General features: G+C 42.8%; 2 protein-coding genes across 8 annotated transcripts in view; one reads left to right on the forward strand and one right to left on the reverse strand.

Moving 5' to 3' along the window:
- Nucleotides 1–388: 388 nt before the first annotated feature.
- TMEM174 (transmembrane protein 174) lies at nt 389–4,761 on the reverse strand. Its single transcript, XM_016122218.2, has 2 exons — nt 4,039–4,761; nt 389–3,840 (listed from the first exon to the last, which is right to left on the reverse strand). The coding sequence occupies exons 1-2, from the start codon at nt 4,665–4,667 to the stop codon at nt 3,735–3,737; spliced, it is 735 nt and encodes a 244-aa protein (XP_015977704.1). The 5' UTR covers nt 4,668–4,761; the 3' UTR covers nt 389–3,734.
- A 3,296-nt stretch (nt 4,762–8,057) lies between these two features.
- Nucleotides 8,058–20,423, forward strand: part of LOC107498715 — a 42,987-nt gene continuing 30,621 nt past the window's right edge. For 4 of the 7 annotated variants that reach the window (XR_001594122.2, XM_016122166.2, XM_016122161.2 and 1 more), the window contains exons 1-4: nt 8,058–8,362; nt 11,383–11,456; nt 14,447–14,531; nt 17,336–17,441. Coding sequence is in view for 5 of the 7 variants with exons in the window: in XM_016122166.2 (XP_015977652.2) it covers nt 8,114–8,362; nt 11,383–11,456; nt 14,447–14,531; nt 17,336–17,441 (514 nt within the window). In the remaining 2 variants the exon portion in view is untranslated. Of the gene's footprint in view, nt 8,363–8,531; nt 8,789–11,382; nt 11,457–14,444; nt 14,532–17,330; nt 17,442–20,423 lie in introns of those variants that run through there. The other 3 variants (XM_016122162.2, XR_001594123.2, XM_016122164.2) reach the window with 3 other exon arrangements.

A 20,423-nucleotide genomic window follows, 5' to 3' on the forward strand; every position in this document is an offset into this window, starting at 1 on the left:
TTATTTGTTTCACATTTGTTATTCAACAGGAACTGAGAGTGTGGGTTATCGTAGAGAGGGCAATGAATGAAGCCTTTGATGAATGCCGAGTGGTAGGAGCTGCAGTCTCTGCAGACAGCACCCTGGTTACCATGACAGGCAGAGACACTATTGAGAAATACTCTGCAGTTGCCTCCTTGATATTTGCAGGAACCTCTCTTCTTTCAGTTGGTAAGAAGGCATCTACCCCAAAGCACTGTGAGGAGTTTCTGTTAGGAGGAGAAACACCAGCTGCCCAGGGGTGTGAGACATCATAGAAACCCTACTCCACTGGTCTAACAGTAGACAATACCATGGAAGAGATCCAGAGGTCAGAAGCTGAAAACAGACACCCACACCCAGCTCTTCACAAACAAGAGGCTTTATTTTTATACTTACTTCCTCCAAAAAGTGGGGAAGCATTTAAAGGGCTCATTTTGTAACATAGAGACACTTAGTGCATTTCAAACTTAGACCCATACCTGGCTCAGTGGAGTGAAAGAGAACTCTACTGCAGTCTCTGGGAAACTTTCCACCCCTGAAAGATACCTCCCAGAGTTCTGCAGAAGGTAGTAAGTGCAGGTCCACATTGCATAAGAGATCGGTCCCTTTGTTGGCCTATGGAGAAAAAGAAGTCCTAAGAGCTTTGTGAAAGCTTCTCTCCTTTGGTGTCTGGGCCAGGGTGATCCTGTCCTTGCCTCATCTAGACTGTCACTGTCTTCAGTCTCTCCAGCCAAAAACAGCCTAAATGAACTCGCAGAAGTTTCCGGATAATGTTAAGTCATAAAGAAACTCATTTGCTTTGATTAATAGGACCTTTTAGTTTTATTTTGAATTCCATGCAGATTGCCAGAGCATGCCTACCTACATAGCCCCGAAAGGGCTGAGGGTGGAAGAGAGGGATATCTTCTGGTGTTCTGGTCATTTAGATCTGAGCTTTGCCAGCAAGGTCAATATTATACCCTATGTGCCACTGCAAACACATACTAAAATGTTTGGTAAGGCTGACAAGGCCCCACGGGTTCTGGCCCAAACACTGAGCCTTTGAGCACATGTGCAAAGGCAGGCTACTTCCTCCACAGATACTCTTAGAGTGGATAACATGTCCAGGCCAAGAGAGACTCAATCCACTATTCCCAGATCATAGTCTCTCATTTGCCCCTGATAAGAAACTGCGAGAATGACAAAAGGCAAGTGTTCAGGTTACAAACTAGAAATTCTACCAGGAATGTGTCCTCACTGGTCAAAGAAACCAAGCAAAGACCTGGTATGAGGGTCCAGGAGCCACTCAATGGGTTTCCTGTCATGTCAGCCCCTGCAACCCCCAATTAAAGACAGAAAGAGAGCATTGTGGGGTTGTCTTAAAGCGAGAGAGCTGGTGGATATAATTTCTCAAGTACTAGAAGACAGCTCTGTTTGAGGGCTATAGCTGCAGTGAAACATAAAGGTTTATACAAACTGCAAGGTACCTCCAGTACTGCCTCCCACCCAGGGGATGTGCCAGGCGTCTCTCTCCTATTTGCACAAGTATCAGCTATTCAGGTCCCAGGACAATCCTCAGAGGTTGAGAGACACTAGTCGCCTGACTATCCATGTGAACAATGCTCCCTGGAATTATATGCAGCAAGGGCCCTGACTTCACTTACTCCCAAGCAAGCCCTTGTGACTCTCCTGACTAGTCCAAATCCCTCTTACAGCTCTGGGACCCCTCACTGGTGTCAGAGCTGTGTCTGTCTCCCCCAATAGACCAGAAGCTCTACAAGGGCAGAGCCATATCTGCTCTTCTGTTGGTTCGTTTTTTTGCTGTTACATTGCCAGTTGATGGCCCCAGTCCTGACACAGAGTAGATACTCAACCAATAAATGTTGAATGAATGAACGAATTCCCATTTTCTGACCCCCTGACTGTCACAAGCTGGCCTCCCACCTTGAGCTCCTGCAGCCGGTAGCTCTGAAGTGCTGCTCTTCCGAAGGACCAACTACCTCTGCAGTTAGCACTTTTTCTCTGTCTTGGAACAGAGACAGTTGGTGCTGAATGACTCTGCTGCCTGGAGCTGAAAACTCCCCAAGGCCACGTCCCTGCATATGGGATGCCTGGCATCACCCAGACAAATAGGCTGTCCTACCCTCCCAGCTGCCATACAGAGACATAATTTCCTAATTTCTTTTTCCAATTTGAGCTTCCTTTGATGCTAATTATAACCCAAACCCAAGAATATAAAGTTGTGGGGTAGATAGGCGGAGGAGGGGAAGGGGTGAGGTGGGCAGGTGTGCAGGGCTCCAAGTGCCACTGCTGGTAGGCATACCACTGGTGACACTCAACTATACCTCTGTCACCCGACTCCTTCCCCAGAGCCAATGGCCCTCAGCTAGGAATCAGGTATTTCATGAACGTATTGAGAATAAAGCTAGTCTCCGTAAACTGAATTATATTTGAATTATCATCAAACACGAAAATAAATTCCCATGTGAGAAGGATTTGTTCCTGAGATATAATACAAATCACAATAATATACCACGCTTAATCATATCCTTGGAAAACTGGATATTTCTGATAAAAATTAGTAAAAGTCACCTCATATATAAACATTGTATCAAAACTTTAAAGGATTGCTAAATCCTTCTTGCTTTGGGTGATCCTCCTTTATCTTGAATGGGTTACCTTTGTAGGCTAAGGAAAATATTTTCTTTTAAAACTGAATTGTTTTAACTGTCTCTTCCAAAGTCTGTGAGTCTGTTCTGGTTATTTATTACACAGTTCAGATTCATGGAAATTAAGGGCACCAAGTTTTGTTTCGTTTTGTTTTAAGATTGTGAGTTTCTCTTGGCCATAAAGATTATTTTCATGATTCGTGATTTTCCAGATATTGACATGGCAGTTTTATTCTAATTCAGCAGAACTCATCAATGAGTACTTAGAGAAGCCCCCAGGTACTGTTGGCCACTGGGCCCAGGTAGTTAGTTCATGCCCAGCATAAATCCCAGCCTGGGAAAGACACATTAAGCTTCAACCTTGCTGCTGAGAACATCAGCAGCCAAGAGTCATTGTGCCCCAATAATAATGTAAGGATTTAACGGCATCATTATCCTATTATTACTTATTTCGTATATTTTAGCCTCCTATAATATTATTCTAACAGGAGGTAGTCTTTGTTCGCTTTATTTATTTATTTATTTATTTATTTATTTATTTATTTATTTATTTATTTACTTATGCAGGCTTTAAGATACCCAGAGCCCTCAAGAGACATCGGATGGCAGCCAGGTTGTTTGGAATATGCAGATCCACTTTGGGAACTGAGAGTAGACACTGGGAAATAAATCTCCAGTGGAACCTATTGTCCCTCGTCTCGTTCCTTCCCACCGTCCACTCTCACTACTATTGGAACTCCCTAAGTCAAAGCAGTAGTGATTTTTCCCTTGGTTGCTAGAGTTAAGACGCCAGTGCCTTCCTGTAGCATAGAGGTTGATGGTGGATAAACAGGTGAGAGTCCTGCTTCTGCACTGTTTTGGGGGGATTTGTAGCTGTACCACAAAGGATTTTCTCCGCCTTAACCTAATTTTTACCCATATGAGACATTTTACCTCCCACCTGGCTTTGAATGGTATCTGTCAGGCTTCCTGGGCTGCTCTGCTGTCTAACTTCTGAAGGTCACAGCATAGAACACTTCATTGTCAGCAGCAATGACTTAAATACTATTCCCTAAGCATCAATCTCTAGCGAGGGAGGGAGAATATTTCCTCATAGCGGGGAGGAGAGAAGGAGACAGAGTTCTCATCTCCCAGCTGTGTCTCTTCTAGCTGCTCAGCATCAGGGATGAACCTGAAATGTGAGCAGAAAACACAGATGTGTTACGGCCCACAGCACCACTCCCAGAAGCAATGCCACCAACCTGGCAACAGGCTGCACACAAATGTACATTCACCGACCACCTTCCTTATAGATGCAACACAGCACAGACCATGACTGTGACAGCTGTGACAGCTGGAAAAGGGAGCAGCCCTGCCGCACACACCATACCTGTCATTTCCATCATTCAGGAAGGAAGGGTAGTCCTGGTCGTCAACAAAGGCAGCATTCTCTGGAGGGTAGATGGTGTAGTACTGAGGAGGGCTTGGTGTGGCAGCTGCCATCACTCCAGACGGTGTGAGACCACGAGGGTTCACCACTGGCTGCAGGTAGGTGGTGTTCATCCCAATCGGCTCTTGAGAGCCATAGGGGGGAGGAATATACTGCACCACAGTAGCCCCATGGAAGGTGATGGGCTGGTTGATACCAGTGAAAACAAACGATTGTCCTCCTGCTGCCTGCTCCGAGTCCAGGGCCCTTTCCTCGCTTTCTTTGCACAACTGACAGGAGAGCATTTTGAACTTGCACACGGCAATCAGGACGAATGTCACACCAACTGACAGCAGGATGGGCCCAAGGAGCTGAGTCCACTCAAAGTGGGAGACCCCTTGGTATTTGATCCAGCCCATGACGGTGAACGTGATCCCCACCAGTCCCAGGAAGATGCCTGAGAAGAGTAAGGTGGCCCCTGCCTTGTCATCATCGGACACCTGGATGTCCGCAGTACTGGGTGTGTAAGGAGTGACCGAAAACACATTGAGAGGGAATTCCTCCAAGTGGCTGCTGCCCTGCTCCATCATCCTCACACAATCACCTGCTTCTTAGAAAGGAAAGGGACTATGAGAGCTCCTCAGAGCAGAGCAAAGGAATCACAGGTTCAGATTAGTTATGGAAGAACTTTGGGCTTCTGTGGTTAACAGAGTAGAACAGGCAGGCAGAGGCCTGAACTTTGTCAGGAAGAATAAAGGTCTGAGAAATGAAGCCTGAAGCTTTCTTATATATTGTCAACAACTGGAGGTCTCTGCTTTGCAATTCAATGACAAGCTCTCTCTCTCATTCACATGCACTCATTCGCTCATTCAAAAAGTGTTTCTTGAGCTGCCTTATGTGTTAGAAGGCACTTTTCTAAACAGTTAAGGCACTGTTCCAAGGCCCTGGATGTATCCTACCAAAACCAGGGTTGTAGAAATGGCAGTGACTTCCAGGTCCTCTGGCCCTGTAGGAGACCTTGATTCATTGACCACAAGCTCAGACATTTAACTCAATTTTCCTGCTGGGTCAGCTTATTAGAAATACGTAGGCACCTATTTCTTGACTGTGTATGTATTCCTTCTCATTTCCCCTGTGCCTGTTGCTTTCAACATTTGGGGAATAATTCCAGTTGTGGAAGAGGAAAGAAATGACAGGAAACCTTCCCATATACCACAGATTAGCATAGGTTGAATGAGCATCAGGCATGACCTGGGGAAATGCACTTTGGACCCTCCCTCAGAGGTGGCAACAGAGTCCCTACTTTCTGAGCTAAAGTAAACAGTTGTATTTTTCAAAACTGCTGTGTTTCACAACCAAACCCGAGCTGATTGAGAAAAGAAAGCTCCATCTTCATGACATTATCATTCATAACTACCGAACGTCTTCAAAGCAAACTCACAAATTCCTTCCTCCACAGAATAGTAACTGTAGCCCTTTTTTCCTAGACAGATCTTTTGCAAACATACATCTCTCTTCAGTGATTAAATATTATATCGGCTTCCTTTCAAAGCATTGAACAGAAGGAAAAGAGTTGCCTCTTGCTCTAAGTCAAGGCTTCCCAAACTTTCCTGATGATAAAAATTCTCCAGGCCACTTTTTAAAAAGGCAAAATCTGAGCTCCCAACTCAGAACATCAGAACCAAAATTTCCAAAGGAAAACAAATATCCCAGTTGGCTCTCGTCATCAGAAATCTGTGGAAACTCTACTCCAAGTTAATCCTAAGTGCTCCTGGGAGACCAGGGGACTTCTTTCCCCACCAAAATGCTTCTCCCTGCTATGGGACAAAGCCTGTAATCTCCAACTTCACCCCAACCATATGGAAAAGCAAGCAGATGACCCCTCAGCTTATTTTCCTGAGTGTGCCCTTGAGCGGCAGGGATGGTGTATATTGCAAATGGAGTGGTCTGCCCATTTCATTCTATTGCTCAAGCAAGTCACTAAGCCAACCTAGATACAAAAGGAGGGGAGTTAGATTCTTACTCTCTATGGGAAGAATGTTAAGGTCACTGCACAGAAGGTGTGGGATAGGAGATACTATTACTGCTCTTTGGAAAACACAATCTTCCACAGAGGAATATTGACTTTTCACTGTTGAGTCTGTGATACTGCTTCAATTTTTGCCCATGTGGACATCCAAATGTGTCTCAAGATTTGAAATCAATCATGTTGCCTCTTGATACAATGATGGTTGGGTTAGTAACCTCATTCTTATTTACTGCCAAGTTCTTGATAGGATCCACAGGGACAACACTCTGTCACAGTCAGCAGTAAAGTCACGTTGTAAATTTTTCTGAGTTTCTTGTGCATTTTCACTGTTTTCCAGACTTACACATTAAAATTACTGTTTTTAACCACCAATACACATTCCTAGTTAAAAATTATAACTTTGAAATGATTATAGTTCAAAGGGATGAGTGAAAAGTGACATCACAAAAATAGTTTCAGAGTTTATCAGAGAACTCTTGTGGGAAGTGAAAGTAGCATAGTCATATGTTAACAAAACATTTGATTGAATGCATTGTGATGGGAAGTAAATTGCTTTGTGGAAGCCTTGTGTGTGTGTGTGTGTGTGGGCGGGGGTGGATCTAATACTTAAAAAAAAAAAAGTTTGGGGAAGTGGCAAAAATCTAGCTGCTCAGACCATGATCCCGCAGTATAATATTTTCACAGCAGTGTGGGCCATATTTGCTTTGATTTGACCACAGATGAAATACCATCAGGTCTCTACTAACAGAAAAGTACCAAATATTTCAGCCACTCGAAGCACATAAAAAGCAAAATAAAACAAAGCCATGAGCTTGGACAACATGGAAAAAAGCAGTCTTCTGGTTTGCTTTTAAATATATGGCTTGAAACGCTTCAAGATTTCCAGAATTCAAAAAGAATTTCTCCCCAAACATTTGGGAAGAAATGACACTGTTTGGCTTCCCCTAACCCCAGCACACTGTGGGAGAGAAGGCACAGTCGAGCGGTTAGGGATGAAGACAGAAGCAGCAGGAAGGGGAAGGGATATTCTGTTCCGCACAGTAGGACCCTGTCCGTGGCCACCGTCATCCCACAATCGTGAGAAAATCAATACAGTCAGAAAAGGTCTGGAGGCTGTGATTGGGTTCCTGAGGAAACTGGTCCATGGGTTCAGTTCTGCATCTAGTTGCTGTGAGAGGAAAACTGTCAGAATGCCAGCTCCCGACCCTGCTTAGAAATCTACTGGTTCTGGTGTCTCCCAAAAGACAGGTAGGTACTTACTCCATGCCATGGCTGGTCATTAGGGCTAAAGCAGCAAAAGCAGGTAGCTGTCATGGACAGGCGTGGCTAGGGTGGAAAAGCCTTGTCCGGAACAGCTTTATGCTTTCATAGGGCCAAGGCTGCAGAGTTGCAGGGAACATGAGCAAGGCTGCACGTGCTACTCGGTCACACCCGCGCAGGACTGTGGCTAGAGGATCCGTGCATATAAGGGTCCTGGAGGGAACGGATGTGGAATCTCAACCTTGAGAGATGAATCTGCACTTTAGTGAATGTCGGGTGTCTGTAAGTCAGTTGGAGACGGGCGTTTAGGGAAAATCTCAGTAATAGGGATCATCCACTGCTAACCTGTTCCACTTACTTGAATTGTGTCTAACTATAGTGGCAGATAGTTATGTTTACCTTTCACAATAAAAAGACCCAACGGTTGAACCTTGAACCGTAGCTATACTATGGCCATGCTGAAAACCGAAACTGTCCCCACCCATTTTACTTTGTTACAAGATTAGCAAGAATATTCGGGCGGGCGGGGGCGGGGTGAGGCGGCGGTGTGGGAATCGTTGCTGTGCGGATTCTGGATTCTGCGTATTTATCCCACCCTCCTGCTTGAGCTCCCCAGTATCTCAGTGGGGGACAGTGCGTCGGTTCTAGATGACTGACTAATCTCGGAAACGGGAAAATAGGTTATCTGACCCAGTTCCGGCGTGGAAGGACAATCTGTTTTCCTAACTGTTTTAAAATTGCTCTTCCATGAAGGGCACGTGCTTGCTGTTGAGTGATCTGCCTGCGGTCTTGAGCCAGGCTGTGTCTGCCTGCGGAGGGCCGCTGGGGCAGGCAGCTCTCAAGGTGTTCTCTGGGACAAACTTCAGATTTTTTTCCCCAACTAAACTGAATGTTAACTTGATGGAGTTGGAATTTAGGTCAGAGCCACTGGCATTTTCAGCAAACAACGAGGTGAGCCTCCCACCGACCCAACTCTTGGTTTATCTTCTGAAAAAGGTGGGTCTGTGTTGGACATTAACTTTTTTCCGAACTCGGGAATTTATGTATTTGCATATTCAATTTCTATTGCGGCATAACTACAAAGAGACGCTTACAACAATCCTCATCTAGTAGCTCACAGTTCTGTAGGTCAGACATCTGTCTTATCTGGAGGTCTAGAGAAGAATCGGTCCCCAAGTCCATCCAGGTGGCTGGCAAACCCTGTGCAGCTGCAGGACTGAGGGCCTGTTTCCTTGCCAGAGGTTACTTCTGTTTCTGGCAGTCACCTGCTTTCCTCTCCTGTGGCCCTGTCCATCCTCGAAATGGCTGCAGCACTTCAAGTTTTCCTCAAACTTCAGATCTCCTTGACTACCCATTCTGCCTTCTCCCTCTGCCTTATTCTCCTGCACAGTCACATAAAGTTCTCTGCTTTTAAGGACTCATGTGAGTAAATTATACATACCCAGATAATCCTCTTTTTAAGTCAACTGTGCCATATAACATAACACAATCATAGGAATGATATTCTTATCACATTCACAGGTTCCGGGGGGAAAAGGGGTGTGGAACTTTTGAGGAGGTGGGGCATTTTTAGAATTCGGCCCACCACACTCTAGTTCTGTTGCAAAGAGCCAAAGAGACTTATTTAAGAATAGGTGACTGAGATAAGAATGACCCTACTGGGAATGTGTCCAGGCTTCACCAATACTGCTAAGAAGGCTTAAGTGACAGCCCTGCAGTGGGTCTCATGGGCTTTAACATGTCCATTTTACTTTGCTCTCATGCAGTGATTCTCAAAATGAGGTCCCAGGACCAGCTTCATCAGCATCCCCTGGGATCTTGTCAGAAATGTAAATTTAGGGCCCTACCTCAGACCTACTGAATTAGGTGCTCTGCAGTTAGGGTCCAGAGGTCTGTGTTTTAGCCAGGTGATTCTGATGCTTGCTCAATTAAGAACTATTACTCTAAGGCAGGTCCCCAGTTTTCCGTGGAAATCGAAAGAGGAGAAGATAGGTCATCTCTAGGGTGACTTCCACTTCCAGCCATCTATGACTCTGTGAATATTATAAAAATGATTACACAGTATAAACTAAAGAGTAAGTGTATGCACCATTGTGTGTGTGTGTGTGTCAATATGTGTGTATGTGAGTTTACACATGTAATGACTGAGAGCTCAGGCTCTGGAATCTTTCTTTTGATCAAATCCAATTACTAGCTGTGTAGCTGGGTCAACTGCTTTGACTCTCTAAGCCTCAGTTTCCTCATTTATAAAAGAGGCTGATAATAGTGCCTATTTTATAAGAATATGAAGATCAGGTGAGGTGATAAAGAGGGAGCATGTAGTAAACTCAGTGACCATCAGCTATAATTATTTACTTGCTCTGCGTCTTTAAGATTTCCCCTTGGATACTTGAGGAGCTGGGTCCACCATAGGGCTGGAGCACCCAGGCCCTCTTCAGGAGGCCCCGAAGCCATTGCTTGGGTACCAAGGATCAGTGCTAATAGGCCTGATGGCCCAGGTGGCTCTTCTCTGATTCTTAGGGTCATCTTAAGTCCTATTATTGCAAAGGAAGACATTTAGGTAAAGTGTGTACATAATCCTGTAACTACATTTATCTTCTCCTCTGAGAAGCTAGAAAAACACAAAGCGGAAACTATATATCTTAATGCAGTATTAGCCAAGATGTAGAGAGAAGGCCACAAACAGTAGGCCTTTGCTCTTTATGTGTGTGTCTGCGTGTATATTTGTGTCTATTTTTATTTTTGTATTTTGTTGTTGTTTTGTTTGTTTTGCCTCTTCGAAGGAGCAGAAATAGTTAATGCCTGGAATAGAGGCAAGAGGTGCCTTTGTATAAAGTTTGGGCGTGAAGATGCTTCACTTGAGGGACCCTGAAGACCCCACCCACCCATGCCCACCCTGACTTGACAGGCCTCACCAGTCAAACTTCGAAGATCTTGCCTGAGCTTGCTGAGAGGCCTGAATGGAGATTAAGACATTGTTGAGCTAGAAACATTGGAGAGAAGGGAGGCCCTTCAGCAGGGCCTGTTCCCTCCAAGGAGAGCTACGCTCTTCTCAACCTTCTGGGTCGTTCTCAGTGGTGCTGACATGGGAGGGAAGGCAGAGGCCACCCAGCATGAATCGCTGCTGCCTGAAATGGAATCCATTCTCCCAGGCATAGGCAGGCAGGGGGCTCATCCCCACAGCTGCTCCCCACCCGCAGCCTGTTCCCAGACACCACATGGCTCCTTTAGCCTCGATGCCACCAGGAGAGCATCTCAGCCTGCTAGACACTGCTCTGCTAATATCCGCTAATAACCACAGGAACTTTCTGGGCAGGATGCCGGCCGAGTCCTCTTCAGCCTGGGGAAGAGGAATTAGAGTTTGCAGATATATGCACTATTTGAGGTCTATCTATGGCTAAGGTCTTAAGCAGCTGTTATAATTTGCTGTGCCTGGTGAAATAAAAGCCAGAGTCAGGAAACTCTTGTTCCCACCTCCCCTAGAAAAATGTCCACCAGCTTCATGCAAGAGGTGAGTTCCCCAGTGAAAGCTCATAGGACTGCAGCTCTGGGAGACTTTTGGAGAGCTTCCTAGTTCAGAGATTCAAAGGCCTTGCCATCACTGCTTTTGCCATCCAACATTTCATTTTTTCCCCCATTATTGTGCAGATCAGTTATACAATTTTCTGCCCCTCTAGAAAGCCCAGCAATTACTTGATTCCAGGTCGCTAGAACGCTGGATAACAGAGTGTTCTGCAATACAAACAGTACTCATAAAATGTCACCCTGGAAGGAGCCTTAGAGACCAATGCCCAGCACCATGGAGATATTTTTTAAATTGTGCTTAGTAAAAGTGGGAGGTGAGGAGGAAAGGGTAGAAGGGGAAGAGAATGGAGCTGAAGGGAGGGTAGAAACTTGCTCTAACGATGATAATAGCAGACCTCGTCTTGAAGAGTATGAGTAACTCTTCTAGAATGAAATTGCCAAACAAAAGGAAAAAAGGAAGCAAGCCCTAGTCTAATTCTTTCATTTTACAGGTGGAGAACCTGAGGCTCAGGAAGACGAAATCTTTGGCTCTGGGGTTTTATTGCCACTCAGTGGCAGAAACCAGGTATTTTGACTCCTACTTTACTTTTCTTTCTACTATGTCAAACTGCTGCGCATATATTTGGAATACCTTGATTCCTTCCCTTCTAATGAGAAATCCATCCAGGTATAGTTTTAACTAGAGAGGTTGATCATTGATGGCCCAATTCATACTCCTCCCTCAGAGAAGCTGTCCAAACTGCTAAAAGACAGTGGCTCTGTGGGACACCAGGTGACCCAGCCCTCCTCCTCTTGAGGTGGGCCTCTGATACAAGAGTAGTCCTTTCATAGAGAGAAGGGTGGCCAACTATCCTATTTGCCTGGGACTCAGAAGGTTCCCAAGACACAGACTTTTCAGTGTCAATACTGGAAAAAGTACTGAGCCAACTAAGACAACGTGGTTGCTCTAACAGAAGGAACCTTATGACCTGTGTGGCCAGGTTGAAAATCATAGCATAGGAAATCAGATTCTCAGTTAGAAACTGGAAAACTAAAAGATTGAGGCCATTGGCTGAAATAGAAGTGCCATGATATAGAAAAAGAGCAAGGAGAGTTGAGGGGCTGCCATGTTAGCCACATGTAAACAAAACTGAAGAGCAGAAACTATGAGCAAGTAGAGGACACTGATTATATTTTAGGAAGACTGACTTTCAGTAGCTCCTTCCTTGAAAAGCACCATGACCAATTGCAGATCCTTGGGAGACTCTTTCCAGATGCTTCTGTTTGCTGTTGCTGCTGCTTTTGCTTTCATTGCCAAGGAGAGGGCTACAGCAGAAGACTCTTCTGTGTTAAAGTGAGTTCTATCCAGATCAATGCTGCTTATCTTCCGAATTAAATAATAATAATAATAATAATAATAATAATAAGAAGAAGAAGAAGAAGAAGAAGAAGAAGAAGAAGAAGAAGAAAGCAAAATCTAGCATATTTAGAAATTTCAAGTTGGAAAACCCAAGAATAATTCTTTCTGACTCACATCCCATGTTCTGGAGCTCATGAAGCCAAAAGCTGAGGTAGTAGATCGATTTTCCCAAAGACAGCTGTGACATCTCCCATTTCTCATTCTCTTCTTACATTGTTACTTTGACACTATTCTTATCAAGAGGTGGGGTCTATGTCCCCTGCCCTTCAAACTAGTGGGCTTTTGTGACCATCTCATAGAGTATGGTAGAAGCACTACTATGTGACCTCCATGGATAAATCATCAAACACAGCTGTACATTGTTCACAGGCGCACTCACTCTGGAAGCCTCTAGTCACCATGTGAGCTGTCTAACTGCCTGAGGCGGCCATGGTGTGAGGAAGCCCAAGCATGGAGATGTCCTAAGACTACATGAACTGAGAGGCATATGCTTGGCCATCCCCCAGTTGGTTCAGCCCTCCTCTCTTCCGTCTCCAGCCAGCATATGATTATGACCGCATGAGAGACCTTGACCTAAAAGTGCCCAGCCAGGCCCTTCCTTACTTCCTAAACCATAGACCCATAGTTCATAAGAGTTAATAAAATGATTGTTGTTCATTTAAGCCTCTACATTTGGGGCTGATTTTTATACATCAATAGATACTAGGAGCAGCCGGCTTAGAAGAGGTGGTAAAACCTGTGGTCTGATCTCTCCTCAGAACCATGGCTATCACAGTAGAGCTGAAAGGACCTAGCTAAGGGTAGTAGGCAGCCCCACATCAGGCTAGGAATGAGACTCCACATTTGCATGAAAGACAGATTAGAGTGGCCAATATCCTAAAAACAATGATTTGTTTCACCAAATGATTTATAAAAATTTTTTTGCATATGCGAGTATTTCAAATAAGTTAAAAAAATTATTTTTATTTACAAGAATTGATCCCAACTCAACCTTTCAAGAACATGCATGGCCCACCACCGACAATTAAAAGCAACTGCTTTCTGTGTTTTCTATGCATCAGAACCCCAGGCAGCCAGCCCTGATGCTGGCAGACACAAAAAGAGCATACTGACAATAGACCAAACACAAGACTGTACGAACGGGCAAAGGGACAGAACCTTTTGGAGGATTAACGGTAGAGTGTCCCCATTAGGGCTGCATGTTTTCCTTTAACAAAGACAATTTCATGTTTCAGTTGAGCACATAGTTGTCTAAGTAGAGAATACATTTAATCCCAATCTCCCTTCCAGATAGATGTAGCCATGTGACTAATCTCTGGTTAACAGGGAGTGGAATGACATATGCCACTTCTGGGTCATGCCCAGCAAAGAAATGAGCAGAGTTCTAGAGATGGATGGTGGTGATGGTTGCACAACGATGTGAATATACTTAATGACACTGAACTGTACACTTTTGATTAGAACTGGGACCCTATAAGGGCTGGTCGAGAAGGAGAAAAGAGAAGAGAAAGGGAGACTAGGGGAAGGGAGTGGAGTGTCTGTGGACCATTAGAGATGAACTCTAAATGGACTTAAAGGACGTGGTTCCATAGTGTAGCAGTTAGCACGTCTGCTTTACATGCAGAAGTTCCTGGGTTCACACCCCAGTGGAGCCATGGTCCATGGTCTATGGCCATGCCACCCCGAACAAGCCCAATGTCTGTTCATAGAAGCTAAGCAGGATTGGGCTTGGTTAGTACTTGGATGGGAGACCACCTAGGCAGACCAGGTGCTGTAGGCATAAAAAATAATAATAAAATAATTTATTAAAATAAAAATAAAAAATAAATGGACTGAAAGCCCCTGCCCAGATTTCCTTAACCAAGCTCTGGCACCCACGCTCTAGCTAGGCTGCTAATGACTCACAGCTGTTCCTAATCGAGAGCATTGCACTCGGCCAGTGGGAGCCTTCTCTCCCAGAGGATTACGCCCACCAGCCAAGAGAACCTCTAGGCAAAGTCGAGCTGATGTTGGGGTACAAAAGGCCAGGCTCCTTGCTTCGCGGAGGACCAACTCAGTGGCCTATGGGATCAGGCCGACAGTGGTCTCCGGCTGAGATGCATCCTTCCTGAACTTCCCTTGTCCCTCACCTCACCCCTTGTCTTTCCTCTTGAGAGCACTTCCTCAACATATCACGTGGACAAGAATCCTCCATCTAAGGCTGTTTCTGGCCATCCCAACACAGGACAGAATTCTCCTGGGGTAAGTAAATAGCGATTGTGCTCTACCAATTGAAATTTATGTGTGATTTTATGCGATTGGCTACTAGCAAGAGTGTATTCTTTCTAGTGATGTGCTGCACTGGTATTGGCTTCCAGACCTTTCAATGCATAGTCAAGGAATTATCCTATATTCATTTGTTCATTCATTCATTCATTCATTCAATCTTTTATTTAACATTTATTGACCCATAATATGCATAAAGTGTGGAATAAGATCTGGTTTCTATGATCAAGGAGTTTATATTGAAGAAGGGAGGACTTACGTGTAATTTACAAACTCTAATGCAAGACAGAATAAAATATGAATGACATCAAAGTTAAACATACACTTTTAGAGTGTAGAGAAAGGAGTTCTGATTTTGACTGAGAGGATCAGAAAAGGAAAGTACATGGGGTTGTAGCATTTTAACTGAGTCTCTAAAGGTGGTAGCATTTTGGTAGCTAGAGGATGCAGGTAAGGGCACTCCTAAAGGGAGAACAGCATGTAAAAGGCACATACTACTAGGGACTCAGGTCTGTTCTCTGGAATACCTAGAAGCCATCCTGTCTTCTTTAACAAATTTGCTTATCTCTATTCTGTCCAATTAGTGTTTAGGGGTTTTTTTTGCTGTTGTTTGTTTTGTTTTTGTTTTTAGGTTCAAGTCTCTGAAGGCAATATTATCTCCCTTATTTGTGTATTTCTGGAAGGAAGCCCTGTTACAGTCCCCAACCATTATAGCAAAACCATTCATTGTTGCCTATGGCGGCCACCACAGGGACCTACTAATGGTAAATGGCCATAGGAATTACAAGAGCCCTGTTTGGCCTCTTTAACATTAAGGTGGCACCATTTTCAGGTAGAAAAAGCCCAGTATGGTATCTACTTTATAGCCCCAGGTAATCACTACCTCTGAGCCCCACACCTACAGTAGCTTAGACTTCCGCCTTTGAGCCTGCCTGCCACTCCCTGAGAGCAGGCTCGCTTCTGCAGCCCACTTCACAGACTGTGTCCTGAACCATTTTGCCTCAGGAAAGAGCCTCTTTTATTCATTTTTATATCTGTATGGGCACTAAGACAGTGCTTTGCACATGGTGGGGGTGTCAATTAATGTTTATTAAACAACATTTGATCTACCTACTTTGCCAGTCTCTTCTCAGCAAGAATGGATCCCCAATCAAGTTAGAAACATTTTTAAAACAGATATGTAAGACCGAAATACCTGAGTTGGCTATCATGGCTACAGGCCATGTGACTTTTCCCTAGAAGTGCAAGAAAGCAGAATCAATAAACTAAAAAGACAATAGAGGAGGGCGTTATCCTATGAAAGTCAGTGATTCACTCGGGGGGACACCCCGAGTCTGCTTTCCCATGGATGGTTCTCTGTGCATGACCTAACCATCTTCTGGTGGGTTTTTATGTGATTTCTTCCTTATATCTTTCTCCGCATTGCCACTTTTCCCATCCATTTCAATCACTTCGTGACTTGACTTCACCCATCATTTTAGATCCCCACACATCTATCTGTTCATTTCTTTATTTTTCCCTTCCTCTGAATTTCTTCCTAAATTAACCATGGTTAGAAGTAGGCCTAAATCTATACATAAAATGAGGTTCTTATTTTTTCTTTTTTTACTGCAGTATAATTGATATAACATTATATTAGTTTCGGGTGTATGACGTAATGATTCAATATTTGTATATATTACAAAATGATCACCATGGTAAGTCCATTTAACTTCCATTACTATATATAGTTACAAAATATTTTCTTCTCATGATGAGAACTTTTAAGATTAACCCTCTTAGCAACTTTCAAATATACAATACAGTATATTAAGTACAGTCATTCTTATTTCTAAAGATGTGTAAGTAGAATGTGTAGTGGAAACACCAGCTGGTGACACTGGCGTCGTACCCAGGATTTCAAACCACCCCCATCTCTTTGCTCCCCTCTTTCCTTCACTCCGTCTTCGTGCTAAACGGCCCTTTGTGTGGATTACGACCTCATCCCCTTCTCTTTTCTCTCTCAGCTACCCTGTCCCCTCTGTCCTAGCCTTTGCACTTAGTCTGGAGCACATTCAGGTCTCCAGACATGAAAAACCCTCCTCTCCCTTCCCTGCTTCACGCCCTCCTCCACAGCTGTCACAGTGTTGTACCGGACTTCCTGAAAAATAGTTTGCACCTGTGTTTCCATTTCCTCCCCTCCTGGGCAACTCCTAAGTCCTCCCACCTTTCGCCAGGAAATTACTCTGGCCCTGATCCCCAAGACCATGCAGAGCCATATCTGGTGAACTTTTGCTGAGCCCGTAACTTCGGGGACATTTCTGTAGCATCTTGGCCTACCACGCCTGAGTCTTGAACTCGGTTCCCTCCCTTATCAAGGTGCAGATTTCACTGCACCTCTCTCCTGGCTCATCCTCTAAGCCTCTACTGGCTCCGCCCCTAACTTGCTGGAGGTGCCCCTTCCAGAGGAAGAGCTTTAGATTTCCTACCCTTCCTTCTTTAACTCCAAGACCTCACCTATCTGCCCCAGGCTCTGTGCCAGGGAGTTTGAGCTCTGAAGGGAAACATTTTTATGCAAAAAATGTGGCCTTTTGACCTTGAAGTGCCTTCATAAACCTGGTTTTCACTCTTTAGCAAACAGGGCCACCTGGGCCTTGTTTTTCCTGTGCCCTTGCCTTGAGACCTTTAGCTTGGCTGGCAATATTCAGCCAGGGAGCGAGCCACCTGAGCAGGGTGAGACTGCTTCAACAATGCAAAGTGGGTAACTAGTTAACCATTCACCTCCCTCCTACCAAGGGCAGCAGAGAAGTGGCCCCAGCCCTGGTGTTCCTGACAGAACAGATTTTGAGAACCTCCCTGCCCCAGTGAGCAGCCAAACGGCCAGAAGTTCAGCAGAGCTGCAACCAGGTAATGTTTCTTTTTCTTGAGATTCTGTTCGATAGCACATACTTAGAAGAATTTGGAGAAAATTATAGCATTAGTTATGTCTTCATAAGTGTCCTCTTCTAAGGGAGAATTTGCAGACTTCGGGATAAGCCATAACACCTCAACATTAACTTCTCTTCCCCCAATAATAACAACAATAATAATAATAATTACTATTACTGCTACTACTACTACTACAGAAAGTTGATGAGAAATGTTGAAAAGTCAGAAACATTGAAAGTACAAAGAAAATCTATATACCCCACTTTGTTCGACAATTATTAATATTTGCCAGATTTGTTTCATCTCCATGTGCCTTTGTGTACATATTTTTGTTCTTAATGAACCATTGGAAAGTAAGTTGCAGACATCATGACATTTCAGTTCTAAATACTTCAGCACACATCTCCTAAGAATAAAGACATGCTTCTACCACAATGGCATTATCACCCCAAAGATTTAGCAATCATTTCCTACTAGGAGCCAGGCCATATTCAAATTTCCCAACCATCCTAAGACTATCTGTGATAGCTTTGTTTTCACCAAGTCAGGATGCAAGTGGGATTCACACATTGCATTTGGTTATTATCTCTCTTAGATCAATTAAAAAAAATTTTTTTTACTAAAGTAAAATTAACATTCTGTTTTAATCTATCTATTTTGAGTATACAGTTTAATGAGTTTTAATCTACATATACCTTCACAACAACCACCCCAATCAAAATAGAAAATATTCCTTCATGCTGCCTTTGCAACTAATTTCTCCTTCACTCCCTGCCCCAGGCAACCACTGATCTAAATTTTACAAAGCTATCCATAGACAGTATGCTTTGCCTGGTCAAGAACTTTATAAATCTAAAAATACAGTTTGCATTCTTTTGCATCTGGCTTTTTTTTGCTCAGCATAATATTTTTGAGATTCAGCCATGTTGTTGCATATGTGAGTTGTTTGTTCCTTTTTGCTGCTGAGTAATATTCCATTGTATGGCTATACCAGTTTGTTTATCCATTCACCCACTGATGAACATCTGGATTGTTTCCAGTTTTAAGCTATTATGATTAAAGCTACTCTGAACATTCACATACAACTCTTTTTGTGCACATATGCTTTTCATTTCTCTTGGGTAAAATCTAGAAATAGAATTGCTGGATCATACAGTAAGTGTATGTTCATAAGAAACTGCCAAACTCTTTTTCAAGTTGTAACATTTTACACTCTTAAGAGGAACATATGAGAATTCTAGTTTCTTCACATCCTCACCAGTGCTTAATATGATCAATCCTTTTACTTTTTTGCCCTTTTACTGGGTACGTAGCAGTGTCTCAGTGTCATCTTATTTTGACATCTCTGATAATTAGAGGTGTTGTGCAACAATTACTGTGTTTATTGTGTGTGTGTGTGTGAGTGTGTATACACATATATAGTTGAATATATATTTTCTTTTTGTGATGTGTCTATTCAAATATTTGCCCTTTTAAAAATTAGGTTGTATTTTTATTATTGACTTGTACACAAGTTCTTTGCCAGGTTTATGTATTACAAATATATTCTTCCAACCAGTGACCTGGCTTTTCATTTTCTTAAATAGCGTTTTGAAAGCAAAAGTTTTGATTTTGATGAAGTTTAATTTATCAATATATTTTTTTAAGATTGGTGCTTTTATGTATTCTTCGTAAGACATCTTTGCCCACTCCAAGGTTAGAAAGATCTTCTATGTTTTATTCTAGATTTTTTGTATTTTAGCTTTTATATATAAACCTATAGTTCATTTTTATATATAGTGTGAGATAGGTGTTAAGATGTTTTTAAAATATATATCCAGTTGTTCTAGCACCATTTGTTGAAAAGACAATTTTTTTCCCATTAAATTACCTTGGCACTTTTGTTAAAAATCAGTAGACCATGTATATGAGTCTATTTCCGGACTCTGTACTGGCCCCTTGTCTATTCAATGCCAGCATCACAACATCTTGATTGCCATAGTTTTATGGTAGGTCTTGAAATCCATGTGTAAGTCCTCCAAATTTGTTCTTCTTTTCCAAAATTATTTTGAGCTTTCTTTCTCTTACATTTTCATATTCATTTCATAATCATTTTATAATAAGCTTCCCATTTTATATTTTTTAAATGCTAGTTGAAATTTTGACTGGAATTGCATTGAATCTATAAATCTGTCAGGGAGAACTGACATTTTAACAATATCGATTCTTCCAATCCCTAAACGTGGTAAATTTGTTTATTCACTTGGAACTTAATTTATTTCAACACTTGCAGTTTTCAGTACATGGTTCATATCAATATATATATAAGTTATCTGAAAATGTTAATTTTTTTAATGTTATAAATAGTATTTCATTTTCCAATTGTTTGTGCTGAACATAGACATACAATTGATTTATATATGTTGACCTGGTGTTCTACATTCTTGTGAGAGTCACTTTTTGGTTTTAGCAGCTTTTTTGTAGCATCCTTAAGATTTTATTTCTTCCTTTCCAATATGTATGCTTTGGTTTCTTTCTTTGTTTTTTTTCCCCTTGCCTTTTTGCACTGGCTTGGACCACAGCAAAATATTGACTAGAAATGGTGAAAAAAAACTTTCGTTGTCTTGGAGCTTAGGGGGAAATATTCAGTTTTTTACCAAAAAGTATGATGCTAGCTAAAGGTTAACACATGCACAAAAAGCATTTTACAAAATTCAAAATCCATCTGTGGTAAAACAAACAAACAAACAAACAAACAAAACCACTTGGTAAATTTGGAATCAAAAGTCAAAGGCATCTATGTTGTCTTCCTTTCAAGATTTTTGGAATTTATTTTCACAGGCTGTTAATTTATATGTGGATTAACTTGATATTTTTCAAGACTTGTTTTTAAGATGTATTGAGGTTGATCTAGAGTAGCTAGGTCAGCCCTGATCCTGAGGCATGGCCTTTCTGATAGTCTATTCAAAGCCTTTGGTGTTC

Source organism: Rousettus aegyptiacus, unplaced genomic scaffold, assembly GCF_014176215.1.
Source record: "Rousettus aegyptiacus isolate mRouAeg1 unplaced genomic scaffold, mRouAeg1.p scaffold_m13_p_8, whole genome shotgun sequence".
Lineage (NCBI taxonomy): Eukaryota > Metazoa > Chordata > Mammalia > Chiroptera > Pteropodidae > Rousettus > Rousettus aegyptiacus.